Source organism: Empidonax traillii, unplaced genomic scaffold (assembly GCF_003031625.1).
Source record: "Empidonax traillii isolate 1590-97213 ecotype Southwest subspecies unplaced genomic scaffold, ASM303162v1 scaffold1253:size457737, whole genome shotgun sequence".
Classification (NCBI taxonomy): Eukaryota; Metazoa; Chordata; class Aves; order Passeriformes; family Tyrannidae; genus Empidonax; species Empidonax traillii.
In genome coordinates, this window is record NW_020956446.1 from 123242 (window position 1) to 142617 (window position 19376).

Consider the following 19376-nt stretch of genomic DNA (forward strand, 5'->3'; position numbering starts at 1 on the left):
GATCAGGTGTCTGATCCCAAAAAATATTCTCTGCTGTCTGGAGTGCCCTGTGGAGCTCTAAAGGGGGAGAAAATAAACCAGGAGGGGGAAAGCTCAGTGCTGCAACTGAGGCACTCACCCAGGAATTCCAACACTTCCCAAGGTATTTATCCCTGGAGGAGTGCAAGGAAAGACTGAATGTGGCACTCAGCGGTGTCAAGTCACAGGTTGGACTTTTGATGATCTCGAAGATCTTTCCCAGCCTCGTTGATTCCGTGATTTTGTGATTTTTCTTATGGCTGACTCACAAATTTAAGGAATCTATTCATGAAAAAAAAACAACCCAATCCTTGGATTTTGCTCTCACAGCAGAAAACAAGTTGCAGCAGCTGGAGGCAGAGTCACTCCAGCTGATTCATTTGTGCATGTTTAAAAAAAAAAAAAAAATCCTTTAAAAGGCACATTATTGATAAGCAGCAGCAGTTTTTGATTTTCCCCTGGAATCTCAAGTCAGACTGAGCAATGCTGGGGAATGTTTGATGGCACCACGACATCCTTCATGCTCAGGGGCACTGGCACAGACCCTGCTTGTGTTGTTAATTATCTAATGAAAGGAAAAACCCTTTGCCCAAGCTTTCAATTTTCATAATATCCTTTTTTTTTTTTTTTTCCTTTCTCTTCCTCCTGGTTTGCAACTCATCATCCAAAAGAAGAATCCTCTTCCCATTTGTGCTGCAGAACCCTCATCCTGGAGCATCACCACCCAAGCCTGGGAATCAGCAAGATCCAGGACTCTCCCGTTCGCCAGAATGTGATTCATGATTTATTTCTCGATATAAATCATAAAACTATTGTTCAAGACTTCAGAGAAGTCCTGGGCTTTTGCTGATATTCTTCTGCTCTTTTTAGCCCTTTTGAAACCTGTTTTGTGCTGTTCAGGTGGGAAGTAAAACACAGGGGAAAGTGATGTAATGCTGGGCAGGACTCCTCACAGGTTTTTAAAATGACTTCACACCATGGCTTAACTAAATATTTACACAACATCTCAACTTCCTAATTTTTTCAACAGTCAAACAGCAACTTGGAGCTTCCAAAAAGCTGAACAACCAACCTCTGGTTTGCTGATTATTTTTTTTCCCCCACTCCAAAATTAAACGTGAGGATTAAAGATTTTTCTTGTTATTCACACTGTTTGTTCTTGTTCCTTTCAAAGACCAAGAGCTGTGATAGGATCCACTGGAAAAAAAAAAAATTAATCTTACAATTCAGGTGACATTAACAGACCTATTGATAAAAATGGAGATGATTATCAAGTGGGGCTGTATAAGCTTTAATTAAGAAAGGTGGTGGAGAAAGGGATGTTTCTGAAAAGTTTCTTAATCCTGAGCTTCCTCAAGGTGGGGGGAAGGAAGATCTCATCCTAACCCCTGCATTATGTGAATAACATTTAGGTTGCAAAGGCACTGCACAAAAATCAAGATGTCAAAAGCCACTCTGGAAATGTTCTTCTTATTCCCTGAGGATTTTTTTCCCCCCTGTGTTTATTTGCTGTATAGAAAATGTCTTTTTCCTTTTGACCTTTCCCTGCTCCTCTAAATAAAACCCCAGATAATTTTTGCTGTTCTGTCCGGCCTTATGTGCTCTTTAAGGAAACAATCCAGATTAAGAAAAGTTTAATTCTAGCTCACTGGCATCAAACTAAGTTGAAAACAGTTCAGAACTCTTATTGAACTTCAGGAAATTACTTTCCCATAGACTCAGGAGGCTCAGGGGGGACCTTCTCACCCTACGACTCCCTGACAGGAGGGATTTTGTCCCTTCTCCCAAGCAACAAGCGACAGGACAAGAAGAAACAGCCTCAGGTTGCACCAGGGGGAGGTTTAAATGGGATATTGGGACATTTTTGTTCATGGACAGGGTTGTCCAGCCCTGACACGGGATGCCCAGGGAGGAGGTGGAATCATCATCCCCGGAGGGATTTAGAAGATGTGTGGGTGTGTCACTTGGGGACGTGGGATAGTGAAAGCCAGGTTTGGGGCTGGACTTGATCTCAGAGTTCTTTCCCAACCTAAACAATTCCCTGATCCTGTAGCTCTCCCTCTTGCATGAGAATTACAAAGTGAATTATATTCCTGTCACAATAACAATATTTTTGAAAGAAGCACAGGCAGGGGGTCTGATGGATTTTAACTCTTCCCTGAAGAGAGAGGATTGTCCCAACCCTCTGCCAGAGGATATTTATGCACTTTTCCTTTTCCTCCTCAGACCTTTGTCCGGGTCTGAAATGCCTCTCCCTCGCTCTGGCTGTGAGGAAGGAAAAGGGGAAGCAAACAGCTGTCTGCCAGAGGCAGGTCAGGGTCCCCTAATCTTCCATTTTGTACATACAAGATTAAAGATCTGCTTTGAGTTTTGATTAAGAATGCAAAGTTAAAAGATTAAATACCGGCAAGCCAAATTAAAGAGGTTTAAGTCAATCTCGAAACTCATCAGAGCACCAAATTTTTAAGCTGTCATTACAACACAGGATTAGTGCAAAGCTTCCCTGAAACCCTGATTTGATGTCCTTCAGTCAACAACGTTATTCCCCCTGCAGTTTTGTGCTCTGCACACAAACCCAGCTATTGCCTCGCATTTCGAGCTCGTCTCGCCTCGAACCTTCTTTGACTTCCAGGGTTGCCTCCACGAAAGACAACTTAATAACGTTCCTAAATGCTGTGCTAATTAAAGTTTTAATTTGAGTTTATTCCCCCTGTGCCAAAAGAGCTATTTCGAAATTTTTTTGGTACGAGTTAGGAACAACAATTCAGCTTTTTGAAACTCCCATTTTACCCTTCCCCTGTACCTGTCTTATCCAGATCATTAAATCTATCCCCTAAATCACACAGGGTTCTTTTTGGAAAGAGGAAAAGTCAAATTTGTGTTCTTCATTGAAATGTATTGTCTTCATTGATATATTTATGTATTATAATAATATCTAAGCACTATATAATGAAATATAAGGGTAATGTATAAATATAAGGACTTTTTTGTGCCTGCTCTGTATCTTGTGATTATTTTTGAGGCTGTTTCTTTATTAAGGGACAGTGAAAAATGCTATGTAAGTATATATACATAAAAGTTGAAAAATGCTATGTAAATATATATACATATAAATACCTATTATACATATATATATAGTACACATAAACACACAGATATATATATACACAAGTGATATAAACATAAAATTCTGTTGTTAGTACCTAGAAATGGTGGCAGACAAGGGATAAACTCCTGAGCTTTGGGAAAAAAAAGGTACATTTGTTCCTTGTAATGATTTCCCACCATTTTTTGCCAACTGCTTCCTGATCTCATTTGTTTTGGGTACATAACCTGAAAACGCTTTCATTCAGCAAATAAAATTCAAACTATCTGGGTTTTCATAAAAAAAAAAAGAACTTAATGTGGGCCTTTGGAGTAAAGATGAGGGGGAAAGAACTGTGGAAGAACAAGGAGGGAAAACAGTTATTGCTTGAGAATTTCTTGGCATCCTGCTCCTGTCAGGTTATTTTATGTCTGAATTTCCCTTGTTGATGGTTTCAATTACTGGTGCTGAAGGTACAGGTAGAACTGGAAAGGGTCTCACAACAACCTCCAATACTCTCCACCCCGTTTCTTTTGGAGCATTTTATATCAAATCTATTTATGATCAATTTCTATTTATTGCCAATTTTGCTTAATGTCAAATTGCTTATTGGATTCATTTGCTGGTCTATGGGATCTCTTTTTTCTTTTTTTTTTTCCCTTTGGCAATTAAAATTCTGAAGGAAAGCTGCTGAGCAGAGAAAGAAAAGACTCTGAGTTCCTTTTTCAAAAAAAAAATAAATTAGAAACACAGTTATTATTAGTACATTTTTACTGCTGGAAAACCATATTGGAATTAAGCTTTTCATTGTACAGAATTCTTTTAATAATTGCGCAATGGCTCCAATTCAGCTGCTGCATTGTGCCGGTTCTTTCAAGTGCATTAGAGCCCTCGATCTTGTTGGGCACTAGAGGTCTCTAATTAACTCTTTTTCAAAAATCCTACCAGTTCATTTGCATTCTGAACACCACGTTGCACTTGCTCTCTACTTCATTATGTACATTATGCGCCATAGACCAAAAAAATACCATCAATTAAGAGCCCTGGTTATTGAACGTTGCTCCTTCCTGCACAAGCAGTGGCACAGTTCCACCTGCAGGAACAAAGCTTAAAAAAATACTTTTTTTTTTTTTTTTTCTTAAGAAAAAAGAAAACTATAGAGGAAAAATCAGCTTTTGTGCCTTTGGGAAGAGGAGTTTAAAGTTCTCTTCCTCACCTGGCTGAGCAGTTGAGCTTTGATAGAGTCTTTTAGGTAATTTGAGTGTGTAATGACTCTTTCTGGACCATCGACAGTAAAAGAATAAGAAAAAAGGAGTTACACACAAATGAACGTATTTTATCTTATAAATATGACTCCATTTACATTTTTGTTAAAGATAAGATCTGGGGAACTTCAAAATATGGCAGCACAAGGGAGAAATTCACGCTCGCATTAAATCCTGGAGCATTTTGAGGTGTACATTTGCTGTGCATTTCGTGGTACCTGAAAGGAGCCTACAAGAAAGATGGAGACTGTTTACAAGGCCTGGAGGGACAGGACAAGGGGGAATGGCTTCCCACTGACACAGGACAGGGATATTGGGCAGGAATTCCTGGCTGGGAGGGTGGGGAGGCCCTGGCACAGGTTGCCCAGAGAAGCTGTGGCTGCCCCTGGATCCCTGGGAGTGTCCAAGGCCAGGTTGGAGCAACCTGGGCTAGTGGAAGGTGTCCCTGCCCACGGCAGGGGGTGGAACTGGGTGATTTTTAAGGTCCCTCCCAACCCAAACTACTCTGTGATTCCGAGCACTTGGCATTTTCCTTCCGCCCAGCAACAATTTGTCACAGCCTTTGCCTCGAAGACAGCCGGGGGGGGAGGTTATCAGATGCTGCTCCAAGATGTCATCTGCAGATATTGCTTACATTTCTTCTCTTTATCTGTGTTTTCCTCCTCTGCTCGCCCTGGGGGGGAAGACAGAAAATGGATTAAAATTGATTGAGCTGACGAGTTTGGGGAAAATGTGCTGAAATGCACGTTTCCCATGAACCCACGAAGGGAGGCCCCGCTGGCTGCAGCCTAACAGGGCACTCTCAACACAGGAATGCTCAGGTGCAGGTTTTTTTCCTTGTTTATGTTCAGGAGGAACATCTTCCATCTTGTCTGTGGCGTCTTTCACTTGGAAATCTATAAAGCTTCTTACACACCTGAAGGGCAAAGTTGAAACAGTCACTTCAGAGTGAACGTTCCTCTGTTCCAGAGGGGGGATCTGAGGTTCCCAAACCCCAAAACACCTGTTCTGATGCAGGGGGTGTTTAGCAAGGGCAGGGTTATGATCTGGGTTTCTTGTCACCCAATTCCTGCCTCCCAGTTAATGTTTTCCCTCTTTAAAGGTCGGGTTGATTCACTGGGAATCTGTGCTGGAAACTTCTTTAAATCCCAGCAGCAGAGCCCAGCTCGAGAGTGCAGCCTCCACCTTTGGAGAGGATTCCAAGACCCAGCTGAGCAAAGCTTGGAGCAGCCTGGTGTGATCTGCCCAGAGCTGGCCTTGCTTTGGGTGGTGAGAAGAAGCAGAGTCCTCCAGGCTGTCCTGCCACCCAAACCACCCGTGACGCTCCGAGGGCTTCGTGGAGCTCTGCATTTTTGGAGTGGGAGGGCACTTACCAGCCAGGGGGAGGTGCAGAGCTGGCCTCTGCCTTCCCATCTGCACGCTCTGGCTGCCTGATCTGGAGGCAGAGTCAAAAAAAAGCCTGAAAAAGAGATGAGGTGTGTGATTGATAAGTCATCTTGTCCGGGGTACGGCTGTCCTGGGATGGATGGACACAGCCCAGGGCAGGGCAGCCCTCATGGATTTGTCAGCATTGGGCCATGTTTAGCCTCTACCCTTATTTGTTGCCCTATAAAAGGCTGATAAATGACACTTGTCCGCTTTGGAAATGAAGAGTTGTTATTAAATTGCCATATAATGTATCTTTAATGTGTTATTAAAAGGAAGGGCAGAGATGAGCTGGGAGTAAATGCGGGGTAGGAGTGTTTTTTTTCGCTTCCCACAGATATTTGTATTCCTGGCTGCTTTTACCCTTCTACTTCAGAGCTGGAAAGAAGAGAGCATCCCTCAAGCCTGGAATGACATCTCTGGTGGTGCCAGCTCAAATCCTGCTGGGAAGGGGCCCTGGCAGGAACACCAGCACCAAAGGCTCCCAAGGGATTGCACTGGATGAGTTTTAAGGTCCCTTCCAACCCAAACCATCTCATGACTCTATGATGATAATACACCCATTTCACCTTCTCTTAAAATCACAGATATAAAAAAATCTCTGCCTGGTCCCACTAACAACAGGAGGCTGATCCATGAGCTCTGAGCCCTGGGATTATGACATTGCCTGTGCTTGGAACATTAACTTTAGACTTGTATTTTTGACTCGCTGGATTTGTAGCTGCATTACAAGTCTCTGCACGTTTTTCCAGTTAAGCTAAATGACTATTATTTCCTCCTCCTCCTCCCTCCCCCACCCAACTGTTGTTGTTTAATTAATGATAACGTGCTGCTCTTCAGTGGGTGTTTGTTTATAGCCAGATAAATGTCAGTAATATGCTGTAGAGTAAAGCCTTTTAGCTGGGAATAGTCAAGTTCTTTTAACTACTGCTGCATCTGTAAATAAGAAAAGCTGCCTTAAGATCTCTTTTTCTGAGGTATTTTTAAAAATATTTTAAAAGGAAAGTCCAGAGGAGGCACCAAGATGATCAGAGGGGCGGAGGAGCTCTGCTGGGAGGAAAGGCTGGGAGAATTGGGATTGTTAGTCTGGGGAAAGAGAATCTTTGGGGTGACCTGACTGTGGCCTGGGTGCTCTGGAGTTTCTGGAGCGGGGAATCCTGACTGTGCATCTCCAGCAGGTCCTGGGGGTACCTCCTTGACAGTGAGAGGTGGGCAGGGTGTCCTTCTGCCACTGCTGCCCCAGGAGCTGCAGGTGTTGCTGGAAGCTTTGCCATCAGCGTCACCTCTGGATTATTTTCTCCAAGACAGAATAGTAGGACACTGCACAGTAATCACCCCAAATAACATGTGTTGGCACGACATCTAATTTGGCAGCTCTGTGTGTGACTTTCACAGTGATTTTTTGATGCAGTTCTCTCTCTCTCTAACACACAGTTTCTTAAGATTTATGGTCAGAAACCAAAAATCAGCGAGAATGTTCAAACCCGTCTTTCCCCAGGATTTCAGAGTGGCTTCTCCCAAGGCCAGATCCTGAGCTCCCTCCTGGTTTTGTTACTTTTAGGAAGATTATTTTCTTTCACCAGCTACAGGCAGAGCAGAGGCTGATGAATCTTTAGGCTGTGTCATGGACCATATGTGCAATTTCCTCTCCACGTTTTATGAGATGAAATGCTGCTCCTATCCATGCGCTGATCACACATATGAAGCCACAAGGAAGACAGGGAAGGGGAATGATGCTGAAAACGGGGAGGAAAACCAGTTTAGGAAAGTCTTCAACTTTCTGTGGTCCTCAGACCCCTGCAAATGTGGAGATTGTCAGCTGGCATCTTCCTGGTTCTAAAAGATGTGATGGTTAGGGCTTGCCCAGCCACGGATCCACATGGAGCAAAGCTGCACAAAAATCCACTGATTCCCACATCAGAATTGAGGGGAGCTTTCCTGGGAAAAGGCACACATTGCAAAGCAGCCTCTCTGCAGGCAGAGTTTGTGCTCAAGCCAGACACAGGAACATTGAATTTTTCCCCTGGATGGCAAAATCTGCATTTTTCCCGTGGGTCTTTGAGGTTGGGCAAATGCATTTTACATCATCTCTGCCATGTAAGATTTTACACTGCTTTGCCTTTTCCTGTCCGTGAAGCAAAAGGGTTTGTGCCCCTTTACACAAGTCAGGGCAGCTGCTTTGCTTAAATCACCTTAAAAAGGAAGGAAAAACTACTTTGGAAGGTGCCTAATTGTCTTTATTTTTGAAATTCCCTTTCTTATCTTTACCGGAGCTAAAGAAAAGCAGACCTATCTGTGTGACATAAAGTATCTACAATACAGACTTTCACACACATCTATCATTTTAGGTATGTTAGTTATGCCTTTGCCCTTATTATTATAAGGATTTAAATAAGAAGACGAAGGAGTTTGGAAATTCCTATGAGACTTGGCTATCCTTTGGTTCTTGGCCAGCAGTGTCTGATGTGACCTTGATCAAACTGCTTCACACCTCTGGGATGGGTCACTCTGTGTAATTTACAATTAATGGGAGGAGATTCCTCTCTGCTTTCACTTGCACTTTTCTATTTTAAGTGGGTGGGAAGTGTCACCTGCTCGCTTTGGCCCCATATTTCACTCCTGAGCGATGTTTAGCATAATGTGACCTGACCAGCTGAAGCCTTTGGTAGCCTTACACTCCTAGGAAGCCTGAACAGTTCACTTTAAAGGAGGTAATAAATGATGAGTGCTTGAAAACCCAATATGAGAGACAACCACATTTTAATTCTCTGTGAGAAACCTGGTTTGTTTTGTTTTGTTTTGTTTTGTTTTGTTTTGTTTTGTTTTGTTTTGTTTTGTTTTTAACGCATACCTTTCCTAATGAGAAGCAGTAAATTCACGCTCCTGTCTGAGGTGGAGCAGCCTGCCGGTTCAAAGTGCTGCCTTTCCAAGAGGCTGTGATCGATCACAGTCCTTCTGATTTAGCCAAAAAAATAAGACATAAAGTCTCAGGAGGGATCTCTCTTTCATGAAATACGGAGTCCAGTTTTTCAGGCACCGAGTGTCGCTGGGAAATCACACACCTACCAAGAATTATTACCCCTGAGACTTTTATGTAGCTGCACAAACCCCCAGTGCCCCCTTGGCTGTTTTAGGGCCTTCTTGGGTCGTTTGTTGAGGCGCCAAATCAAATTTTCTGTCACCTTTTGTATTAGTTGAGAAAGCTTCTCTGAACCCTCCCCTTTGGTTTCTACAATAACACTCCAGACTTATTTATTTCTTCAGCTGCTCTACAGAAAAGACCTCAAAGACCAGTTTGGAATAGGGAGTCGTAGGTGGGATGAGGAGGATTTGAGTAAAGGTGAAAAATATGGGGCTTGTAAAACCAAAATTTCGGCTTGCAACAGTCCAAAGGCTGTCTGGCCTTGCTGTGATATGTTTTGCAATCAAAATTAAGGCAGAAATTACTTTTTTGGGAAGGTGGAGAGAGTTGTCTCCATATATTGCAGGTAGAGGTAAATGTTTTCTTCCTCCCTTCCCATGGGCTTTCCTTAGTTTATGGGCTTACATTTCTGACCCAAATACCCTCTTTCTTCTCCTTCTTCTGCTACAGCACCCAAAAAAAGTCACAGTTTCTCTCTTGTTTTGACATCCTAAGGAAAACCCTTAGGAACCACTAATATTCCTATTTCTTGCCCAGAAGGGGACCCCCCATGAGACTTTTGGGATTCTCCTTGACTGGAGGAATTAAATATCAGCATCTGTCAGGAATCCATGGATATCTGCAGCTCTGCTTTAGTGTAGGGGAACTAACTGACCTCTCATGACTCCTTCCAGTTCAATTTTCTGGCCTCCCTCTGTAGCTCGCAATATATCTAGAAGGAGCAGAAAAGATCCTGCCTATATATTTATATTTATATATATATATATATCCCATTATTGTGATCTTTCCAGTAATCCTGAAAGGTCAGATTTGAAGAGAAAACGCCCATAACAACCTTTAACTCCCAAGCTGCTGCTGATACATTAATCTCCTCTATTCTTTTAAAGATCACAACCAACAAGAAGCAGTGGGATACAGGCAGACGTCAGGCAGTTCCCTGAGGAAACTCAGGGAGATGTTCCACCAGGAGCAGAGATTTCACAGGATCACAGGATGTGGAAGTGCAGTCACTTATTAAAACAAACCCCAACACTGCCTGAGTTGAATAAACATGGATCATCTGTTAACATTTAAAACGACACGTCTTGCTGCTGCTTTGGCTCTGGATCAGCATCCCTATTTATTAACCTCTCGAAACAGCACTGCAGGATGGATGATGCCCAGATCTGTACCTGAGAAATCCACCCAAATCCTCCCGCAGAGAACTGGGGAAGGGAGGAAAGCAGGAGGGGAAAGGACACACAGCTCGCAGACGAGGCTGATGCGGTGAGTTCAGCACCTCGTTTCACCCACTTTACATGCATTTTTGTGCAACCCAAAAGGTCACGTTTTAAAGGCAGGTGTTAAATCATCAAACGGCTCTTTTCAAAATGTCAGCAATTCCCTGCACAAATAGGCTGCCAAATAACGGTTAATCAATTGCAAATGGCATGCAGATTCTCCCGGAAACTTTGGGGGGGGAATTGGTAACCTCAGCTAAATGGAGACAGCATTTTTCATGGCAAAGTCACTTCGCAGGCTCGCCTTGGATGAATTAAGGCTGGGCAAAGCTGTGATATAAATAATTTCAGAACTGTGGATTAGGCTGGAAAGTCATGTTTGATCTTACGAGCATAACTGTGCTTTTTTTGGGGGGTGTGTTATCAGCTGCTTCATCCCCAAACTCTTTCACAGAACGGCTGAGCACGATCCAACCAGACAACACAACACAGGAACGACTTGTGTGTCACTTCTTCTCAGACTTAATCCCTCACCTGCCTGAAATCTGCATTTAAATACCACGGGTGAGTTTCCAGGAGTTAAAAGTTGCTCAAGGCTTGGCAGACACTGGCGCCGGGTCTGTGTCTCTGCTGCAAAATAGAGTCAAAAGCAGGAAAAAACAAGTCCAGCTGGTGCCCCTGCACGGTGGACGTAGTTTAGATGTATTAAATGAGGAACTGCCTCCACTTTTGGTGCTGGTGTGTCCTCCAGTGGCTCGTCCTCAGCCAGTGCCCCTGCCCAAAAAAAGCCAGGAGCAAAAGACCCTCCAGCCCCACTGCCTTCGGCTCCATGTCAGGGAAATACCCCAAACTGCTGTTGGGAATATTCCCTTTCACTGTGGTGTTTCCTACAGAGAGAAACCACTGTGGGCATGTTTTTCCAGCTCTGTTTAAAAATAAAAACGTGCATGTGAGGTGGATCTATCAGCGATCCATTGGTAACTCCCCACAGAGATAAAGCTTGAAAGCAATCTAAATAATTAATGTAGTCCCCCTGTTGGACTTCTCTTTCTTAGCAGTAGCTCTCATTAAAATCAATAGAAGGAACACAGAACAAAAGGGCATATTTACTGAATTTAGCCCGTAGATAATTAAGTGGCAAATAGGTCACGCTTGTTAGGGATTTATTTGAAGCAATTTTATTTTGATAATGCCAGCTGTCACCAAGTGCTGCTGTCAGGGATGGTCTTCCAGGGGATTTTTCTTCATACCTGAGCAAGCCTTGACCCTTGAAATACCAGTGTGGTGGCTCTGGGGTGTCAGTCAAGCTCTGTGCAGGGGTGGGGAGGTGTGGGCACTTTGCGTGATGAGAGCAGAAACGGGGAGAGATAATTTAGCCATCAATAGCTGGACAAGTTTGCTGTCTTTTAATTAAACAGTCAGATAAAGCTTTATATTTGGCTTTATACTACTGGGCCTTCCAGATGGATTGCAGTTGCTGAGCTCCAGACATGAAATGAGGAGGTAACTTTGGGGTCCAGTTGGGAGCAAAGATCACCCCGTGGTGACATTTTTGTGTGAAGGAAGGTAGGTAATAATTTGGGAAAAGGAGGGGCAGTGACAGCGTGCTGGAAAAGCCTCAGGGGATCACCTCTAGGGGATGCTCACACCGATTTAATCGGCACAGGGAGATTATTCAATCAATCGTGAATCAGGGGTTTAATTTTTTTGAAGAGAGGTAGTGGGTGGACGCGGGCAAGGTATTCATTTCGGAAGCAGAAAACAAGTGTGTGGTACAGAAAACTGCCACGTGTGAGGACTTAGTGTGGGGACACCCTTTTGGCAAGAGGAACCTCTTTGAAAAGCACTGTGGAACTCGGTCCCTGCGCTTTTTGTCTCCCCTCAGAAGCGGTAGAACCTCTTAATTTTGTTGTTGTGGCGGAGATGCAGATTCGCGATGCTCGCTAGAAATAAACTGATCAACACCTCGGAGTGTGAAATCCCCTGGAAGGATTTGCAGGATGCAGATGTTCTCCCTGGTCCCTCTGGCCCCGGCGAGGGTGGGGGGGGGACCCAAACCCAACCCCTGAATTGTGAGCGGGCCATTAATCTGACATCCAACCTGATTGAATGGAGCCGGGAGTAAATCCCCGCTGCATAACAAAACGCTGGATTAGCAGTTAGGAAACCTCGTGATTAGAGAGATTAACTGCTAAAGACATCATTCCTTCAGATGGAAAGCCTCCATCCTCATTTGGAGCCGGTAGCCCGTGAAAAACTACTGCACTGGCAATTAGGAAACCACCAAGGTGCTGACCTGCAGAAGGGTGACTGAAGTTTGAGGCAGCTCTGGTGGCAGCATTTCTTGCTGTTTGCTTCTTAGGCAACCCGTTTTTCTTTCTCTGGATATTTAAGGCTTTGCTTTCTCAAAAGATGCTGTTTTCTTTGAAGGAAGGGGGATTCAGGGCTGGCTGCAGCAAGGAGCAACGGTCCCTCCCTTTGGCTTTGTCCTTTCCATAGATTCAGGGAATGATTGGAGGTGGGAGGGACCTTAAAGATCATTGATTCCAACGCCCTGCCATGGGCAGGGTCATCTTCCACTATCCCAGGTTGCTCCAAGCCCCGCCCAACCTGGCTTTTGACACTTCCAGGGATCCAGGGGCAGCCACAGCTCCTCTGGGCAACCTGTGCTGGAGCCTCCCCACCCTCACAGCCAAGAATTCCTTCCTGATATCCAGTCTAAACCTCGTTTAAAGCCATTCCCCTTTTTCCTGTCCCTCCAGGCCCTTGTAAATATTCCCTCTCCATCTTTCTTGTAGCCTCTTCAGATCCTGGAATGCCACAGTGAGGTCACCCCAAAGCTTCTCTTCTCCAGGCTGAACAATCTCAGCTCTCTCAGCCTTTCCTCCCAGCAGAGCTGCCCCATCCCTCTGATCACCTTGGTGTCCTCCTCTGGAACAAAACTGAAAGCTTACAAACCTTTGTTTATACCAAAGTTCCTATTTTCCACAGAATAAAGATTCTTTAAAAAGCAACTGCTTTTGAATACCCTGCAAGGCTCTACCCGTGCCTTTGGGCTTCTGAGCTCTTTAAACAACACAGCTCCTCCCTGGCAGGGGCTTGAGCTGTTCAGCCAAAACAGAAATGCGAGGGAGAGCTTCACATCTCAGCAGCTGCACAGCAGTGGGTTTGGATCTGGGGAGGTGAGCTGAGCGTGGCTCAGGTCAATTCATCGGCAGGCAAAACCAGGTGCATCTTTATCAATCAGCCGAGTAAAACTGTTAAGTGATGGGTCTCTAAACTGTGGCTGTTCTGGTCACTGAGGAGTCAGATTGACAGTGAGTAATTAAGAGACAAGCTCAGCAGTCAGTAAACGCCCCGTGGGGTTAGAGGTTCAGAGCAGACCCGTGAGATGCAGCCCCCTGACAGAAGCCCCAAAAGGGAGTGAGCTGGTCCTCATTTGTTCTGGAGTGTCTCCTGAATCACGCTCTGGGCTGGACCATTAAAAGTCACTTTGATATTTCCAACACCCCTTCTTCCCCACTGAGCCTGTCTCCCCACTTTCTCAAGAAAGTTAAGGGGTATTAAATAAGGATTGTTAAAACCTTCCTAAGCCCACAGAGTGTGGGGGAAAGATCACTGGCACTAAACCAAGGGCATTTCTGGAGTGACACACGTTCAGATGCATCTGTCAACATTGTATTTCTCTTTTATAACCAACAAGGATGCAGAGCTGCTGCTGCCAAGGCAGAGATCCAATGAGGACATTGGATTTCCTAGTGGGTAATCCCTAACCAGGCTTCTCTCTCAGGCTCTGGAAAACAGGCAGGAAAACAGTGTTTGTTGGGATACAGCAAGAAGGTCACTGCAATCATATCTGCTGCTACATCAATATGTACAACTCCCTGTGCTTGTCCCTCCCTCCTCAGGACAAAGTGGTTTTCTCAGTCATGGAGTGAATTTTTAAGTAGCATCTGAAATGAAGGAAAAAGATTTCCAGGGATGCAGCTTGGTTTGCAGGAGGGGAGGTTCTTTAGGAAAGGATTTGGGTTTGCTTTAAGCACATTTACATAAAGAAAAGAGGGAGAGTGGCCTGGCTGGGAATCCAGCAGGCACGGGGGAGTGTCTGTGTATGGGTGTGTGGGGCTGAGACCTGCCTGAGCAGTGTCTGAGCCAAGCTGGCAACCTCAACTAATACTGATGGGGAAAAAAAAAAAAATAGGGGCTTGGTCATAAATCTTTTATCACTTTTAACCCAGTCATTTAAAAACATCTTGGCTGGAGGCCGTGGATGGCAGAGCAATGGAGTTAACACAGACTGAAAAAATAATAACCTGCTTTTCAATCGCAGCATTAGAATGGTGCTGGTGGCCTGGATGGCCTGTTTGCAACCTGATGATGACATAAATAAATGAAACTACCTATTATGAGATTCTCTATGAGATCTCACAGCCAGGGGCTGCTTTTCTTAATCATTGCTTACCAGCCCGGTGCATGCAGCAGATTAAACTTCCCGAAAGCAAGCGCTGATGTTTGAGCTTCCCATTGAAGTCACTTTAAAGAGACCCTTCTCTTTCCTTTCACAGAGAACTCAAAAACTCCTGGAAGAAACTCCTGAAGGATAGACAAGGTCCAGAAGAAATGCTGGAAAGCAGCAATAATAATTCCTGCCTTCAAAGATGGGGAAAGAGGAATCCAGGTTGGCTTGCAAAGACTTGGATGGTTCTTAATTAAAGTGGTAGGAAATGAGCAAGAATTAATATGGATCTGTCAAAATCTGGTCTTGTTAATCTGATGAATTTCTTTCCTCAAGAGCTTTAAGGGCCCTGTGTGTGAGGGAAAGGGTCTTTAATAAATTAGCCTTTGATCCAGCCTTCATGACATCTTCAGGTACAAATAGGGCACTAGGCAAGAGGGCACACACAAAAGTGCTGTTAAATGTCCTATTCTCCAAGTGAGGGGTCTACAGAGGTCCATCCCTCCCCTCTGAGTCTCCTTTATGGATGGTTTTTAGCGAGTGTGTTTGCTGTATTTGCAGGCATCCAGCAGGACTGGGGACAAACTGACCTTGGCACTCTGCAGAAAAGCTTCAGCACAATAAAGCCCCAACAACCCAAGCCAAAAATGTGCAGTTCCACGGGGTGATGTCCCCAAAGTCGGGCTGAAGTTCTCCTTGCCTGGATGGCCTTCAAGACAGGCACAAGATGTTTTCCCACCCAGCTCACCACGGGTGGAAAAGCAGATCTGGTTTTGAGCATCGTGTTTTGAGAAGGACACGGAGTAATCACAGAGAGCCTCGGGGAAAATGGGTGTAATAGGAGGAGTTTTAGAGTTTGGATCCCTGTGGAAAAGCTGAATGGAGGGAGGGGGGTTCTAGTCTATAATAATATAAGCAAGACCATCCACTGCAGACTGACAGGGGAGGCTGAGGGAGTGGTGGTGTGAGGTGAAGGTGGAGGGGAGATTTTTCACTCGAAGGCTTTCACTTCACTTTCTCCTTTGGCAGAGGAAATGTCCATGGATACAGGGATACAAGGGAAAGGTAATGGATGGTAAGCACAAAGTTCCCTGGGGGGAATGTCAGAGGGACAATAAAACTTAACACTCGCCCTCTCCCTTGGAGTGTGAACATGCCAGAATTCCACCCCTTTTCCTTCCACAGCATCTCCAGCTGGCGCATCAAAGCCCCTGGAACACCAGGATTTATCACAGAGACAACATAGAAATAAGTATAAATGTGTCTCACCTCACTGCAATATGAATTTTGTGGGGAGGGAAGGGGAAGATCTCCTGCTCTAATGCATCACTTCTTCAGTTTTCTTCACCAAAAAAAAAAAAAAAAAAGAAAAAAGAAAAGAAAAAAGACTAAAATTCTCCTTTGCTGCTAAAACATTGTGTTGGTGCCCCCACTAACTGCAGGAAAAGGTTTCGATTCCTGAGCTTTATTCCTGTCAAATGTTGTTATCTTTCTGGTCTGTTTGTTTATAAACAAGGTTTGTTGTAAATTGAGTATTCTCAGCCCTCATTTCTAAGAGTGAAGAATTGCTTTATTGGCATCAGGAGCTGGAGGATGAAGCAGTGGATCACATCAGTGTGGCAGCTCTTCCCTGCTCACTGACCAGTCCTTGGGTGACTCTGATTTTTTCTTTTTCAACACACAGCACCTCGAATCATGGTGTTACCTAATAATTGCATTTTAAAAGCAGTAGAAAAGGGATAAGGAGAAGTAAGTTTCTGGTAGAAATGAGCCTGAAGAGGCTATGACATCATCCTGTCCTTATAATACCAGAGAAAATAAAAGAACCTCACTGTTGTGTTTAATGCATTTTTGTAGTCATGGCTTTACGAATCAAAGGTATGAATTTTTACTTAGCTTTTCTGGGACCTGGTTTCTAAACAACTCAGTAGTTCTTTGTGCCCAGTAGAACCGCAATCTTTTGTTCAGAGGGGGGGAAAAAAAACACAAGTTCCACTCCCAGACTATTGGAAAAAAGAACCCTGTCTCTTGTTTATTGATTTATTTAGAAAGCAGACACAGCGATGCACGGGGAGGGGAGGGGAGGGGAGGGGGGGGAGAGATGCAAACCAGGTGAGCGTACAAATCCATCCTGAAAGAAAGAGTGAGCCGCTTCCCAGAGGATTAGTAGTACATCGGTCCAGGAGAGAGCATTCCAACTGCTGCACCTCTGGGTTTAAAAAAAACAAAACAAAACAAACAAAACAAAGAAACCACAGGGAATTCCTGAAGAACGACGTGAAAAGTCTCCATTTCAGAAGTCCCACCAGTTGTAGGCAGCAATGTTTTTGTTTTGCTTTGTTTTTTGTTGTTGTTGCTGTTTGTTGTTGTTGTTGTTTTGCCTTGTTTCTGGTTTTATTTGTTTTATTTTCGTTTGGTTCCCGTTATTTCCCGGTGCTCAGGCGATGGTTTCCTTCCTCGGTGTCCTCCTCTGGTGACACGTGAGGATGCTCGTGAAGGAGGATTTCCCCTTCGTTCTCGACCTCTTCTTCAGCTTCTTCTGGTGCTTGAGGGAAATTCCAAGCTCCTCCATGATGGCATTGAAAGAAAGACACTGGTGGGAGATGGAAATGGCATTAAAACCCTTCCCAGCACAGAAAAAAACCCGTGGCTGAGGGAGGCAGAGATCTGAGATGGGCTCAGGGAGCTTCTCTGCTGAGACCCAGCTTTGAATAACCCACCCCCACTTCCCCCAGGGTACAACAGGTGACTCCACACATCATTTTTAACTTCCCAACTCGGCCTCCGCTACGTTTAGCTGATTGGGAATGTTTCTGCAATTCTAATCATAAAACTTACCCTTTTTTCATTTCCTCCTGACCTCAAAAGAAAAGAGATCTTGTTTTAAATGCCATGAACCTCAGCCACAAAAAACCAAACAAACAAACAAACAACACCCCTCCCCCAACATTATACAGGAGAAAACAAAGAATACAGGTTTTCAAGATTTTTTTCTGTGTGTGTGTGTGGTTTACTTATTTTCCCCTCATGAAATGTTCCCCTCATGAAATTATTTCCAAAACACAGCACAACCCTCAACCCTCTTCTTTCTTTGGAAAGAATCTTTTCAATCACAGTGTGTTGGGAAAATGAGGCAATTACCACAGGAATAAGGGAGCTGAATAGTTGAGAGAGAAAGAAGAGATCTTTTCACACCATCACTACATTAACAAAGACATTTCGGTGTAAATGGAAACATCTTTTAAAATCTACAACTGGAATAATTACAGGTAACACAAATAAAACACAAAAGGAGACTTTAAGTGGAAGTATCTGGCAATGCAAATAAAAAATTGTTCCATGCAAATATGAGTAGATTATTTATATATAAAATGGAGTGATGGCAGCAGCGTGAAACAAATCTTTAACCACCTTATCTTCCTCAAGCTGAGTAAATCCTTCCTACCAAACCCTTTTAGAAGTGAGCAGCTTTAAAACAGGATAAAACTACAGTTCTTGTCAAATGGCAGTGGCAGCAGGGATTTATTTATTTCTCTGTATCAAACATGAATTCCCTTCTAGAGTGAAACCAGTGCAAGGTGGGCAGCGTCCAGTTTGTAACCAGGAATTATCCAACAGTGACCTCAGCTATGCAGGGCTAAAAAAGGTTAAATCAGATATATGGGATTTGAAAAGCAGAACGCCCAAAGATTTCCTTGCATCCAGCTATTCTACAGGAATATTTCCAGATGCAAACCGGAGCCTGAGGGTAGCCTGGATCAAGGGTAAATAATTTGCTTGAGGGAGCAAAGGAATCACAGAGAAGTGAATCCCACAGGCTTGAAGTCTTGCTGGTAATTTTTTATTTTCAAATTCAAACCAGCTGGAAGTGGAACCACTGGGCACTTCACAACTCATGGAGTCAGGTATTAAAAGCAGTCTGTGCTCCTCCCTTTCCAGTGTGATTTCTCCCTATAATGTGAGTAACACAGGCTGAGATCCCAGAGTATTTCAGATTTATGCTCCTTTCTTTGAGTTGCTTCATTTTTGTTCATCTCAAATTCTGAGTTATGCATCAATTAAACTCCTAATAACTCATGTCAGCCCCTAAAGGTAATAAGGATAGGCACTGCTTTTGTTTCCCAATCACTGCCCTCTGGAAGCAGCAGGAAAAGCAGGTAAGGGACACTATTCCTACACTGCTCCAGGCTGTTTTTAGAGAGCAGCACCACTTATTCCCAAAGTAATAAACCCAGATGCTCTAAGTGGCTGACTTGGTGTAGATTATTGCTCTCCACTGCCTTACTTTTAATTGAGCTTTTAAAATCTAGATTATAAAGTGAATCCAGAGCTCCGTGGTAGATAATGACAGGATCATGTTAACCCTCTGTGGGATCAATCAGGTTTATTTTTATTTTCTTTCCCCTGTTGCTCTTGCTAACCTACTGATGTTGTGCATTTAATCACAGCCATCAGTCTCTGCAAAGTGCAGACAGGGATGATTCCTGCAGATGAAACAGTTCATTTTACTGCCTTGTTAATAGGCTCGGGTTTTAATTTTCCAAACGGATTCCTATTATTCAGCCTGGGCAATTATCATAATGCCTTTCAATTTCACAGCCACAAAAGAGTCCCATGAAGATCACTTTCCATCTGCAGACAGATGCCTAAACCCCATTGCTGACACTAACTCTGTCAGGGTTTTAATATCTGACTCCGTGAGTTGCCAAGTGCCCAGTGGTTCCACTTCCAGCTGCCTTGAATGTTAAAACAAATATTATCAGAA

General features: G+C 43.9%; 1 protein-coding gene across 3 annotated transcripts in view; it reads right to left on the minus strand.

Moving 5' to 3' along the window:
* Positions 1 to 8578: 8578 nt before the first annotated feature.
* Positions 8579 to 19376, minus strand: part of GRIK1 (glutamate ionotropic receptor kainate type subunit 1) — a 132294-nt gene continuing 121496 nt past the window's right edge. The window contains exons 16-17 of one of the 3 annotated variants that reach the window (XM_027906156.1): positions 17019 to 17204; positions 8579 to 8631 (exon numbers count right to left, since the gene is read on the minus strand). In XM_027906156.1, coding sequence (XP_027761957.1) covers positions 17049 to 17204 — 156 coding nt within the window. In that variant the 3' untranslated portion in view covers positions 8579 to 8631; positions 17019 to 17048. Of the gene's footprint in view, positions 8632 to 17002; positions 17207 to 19376 lie in introns of those variants that run through there. The other 2 variants (XM_027906158.1, XM_027906159.1) reach the window with 2 other exon arrangements.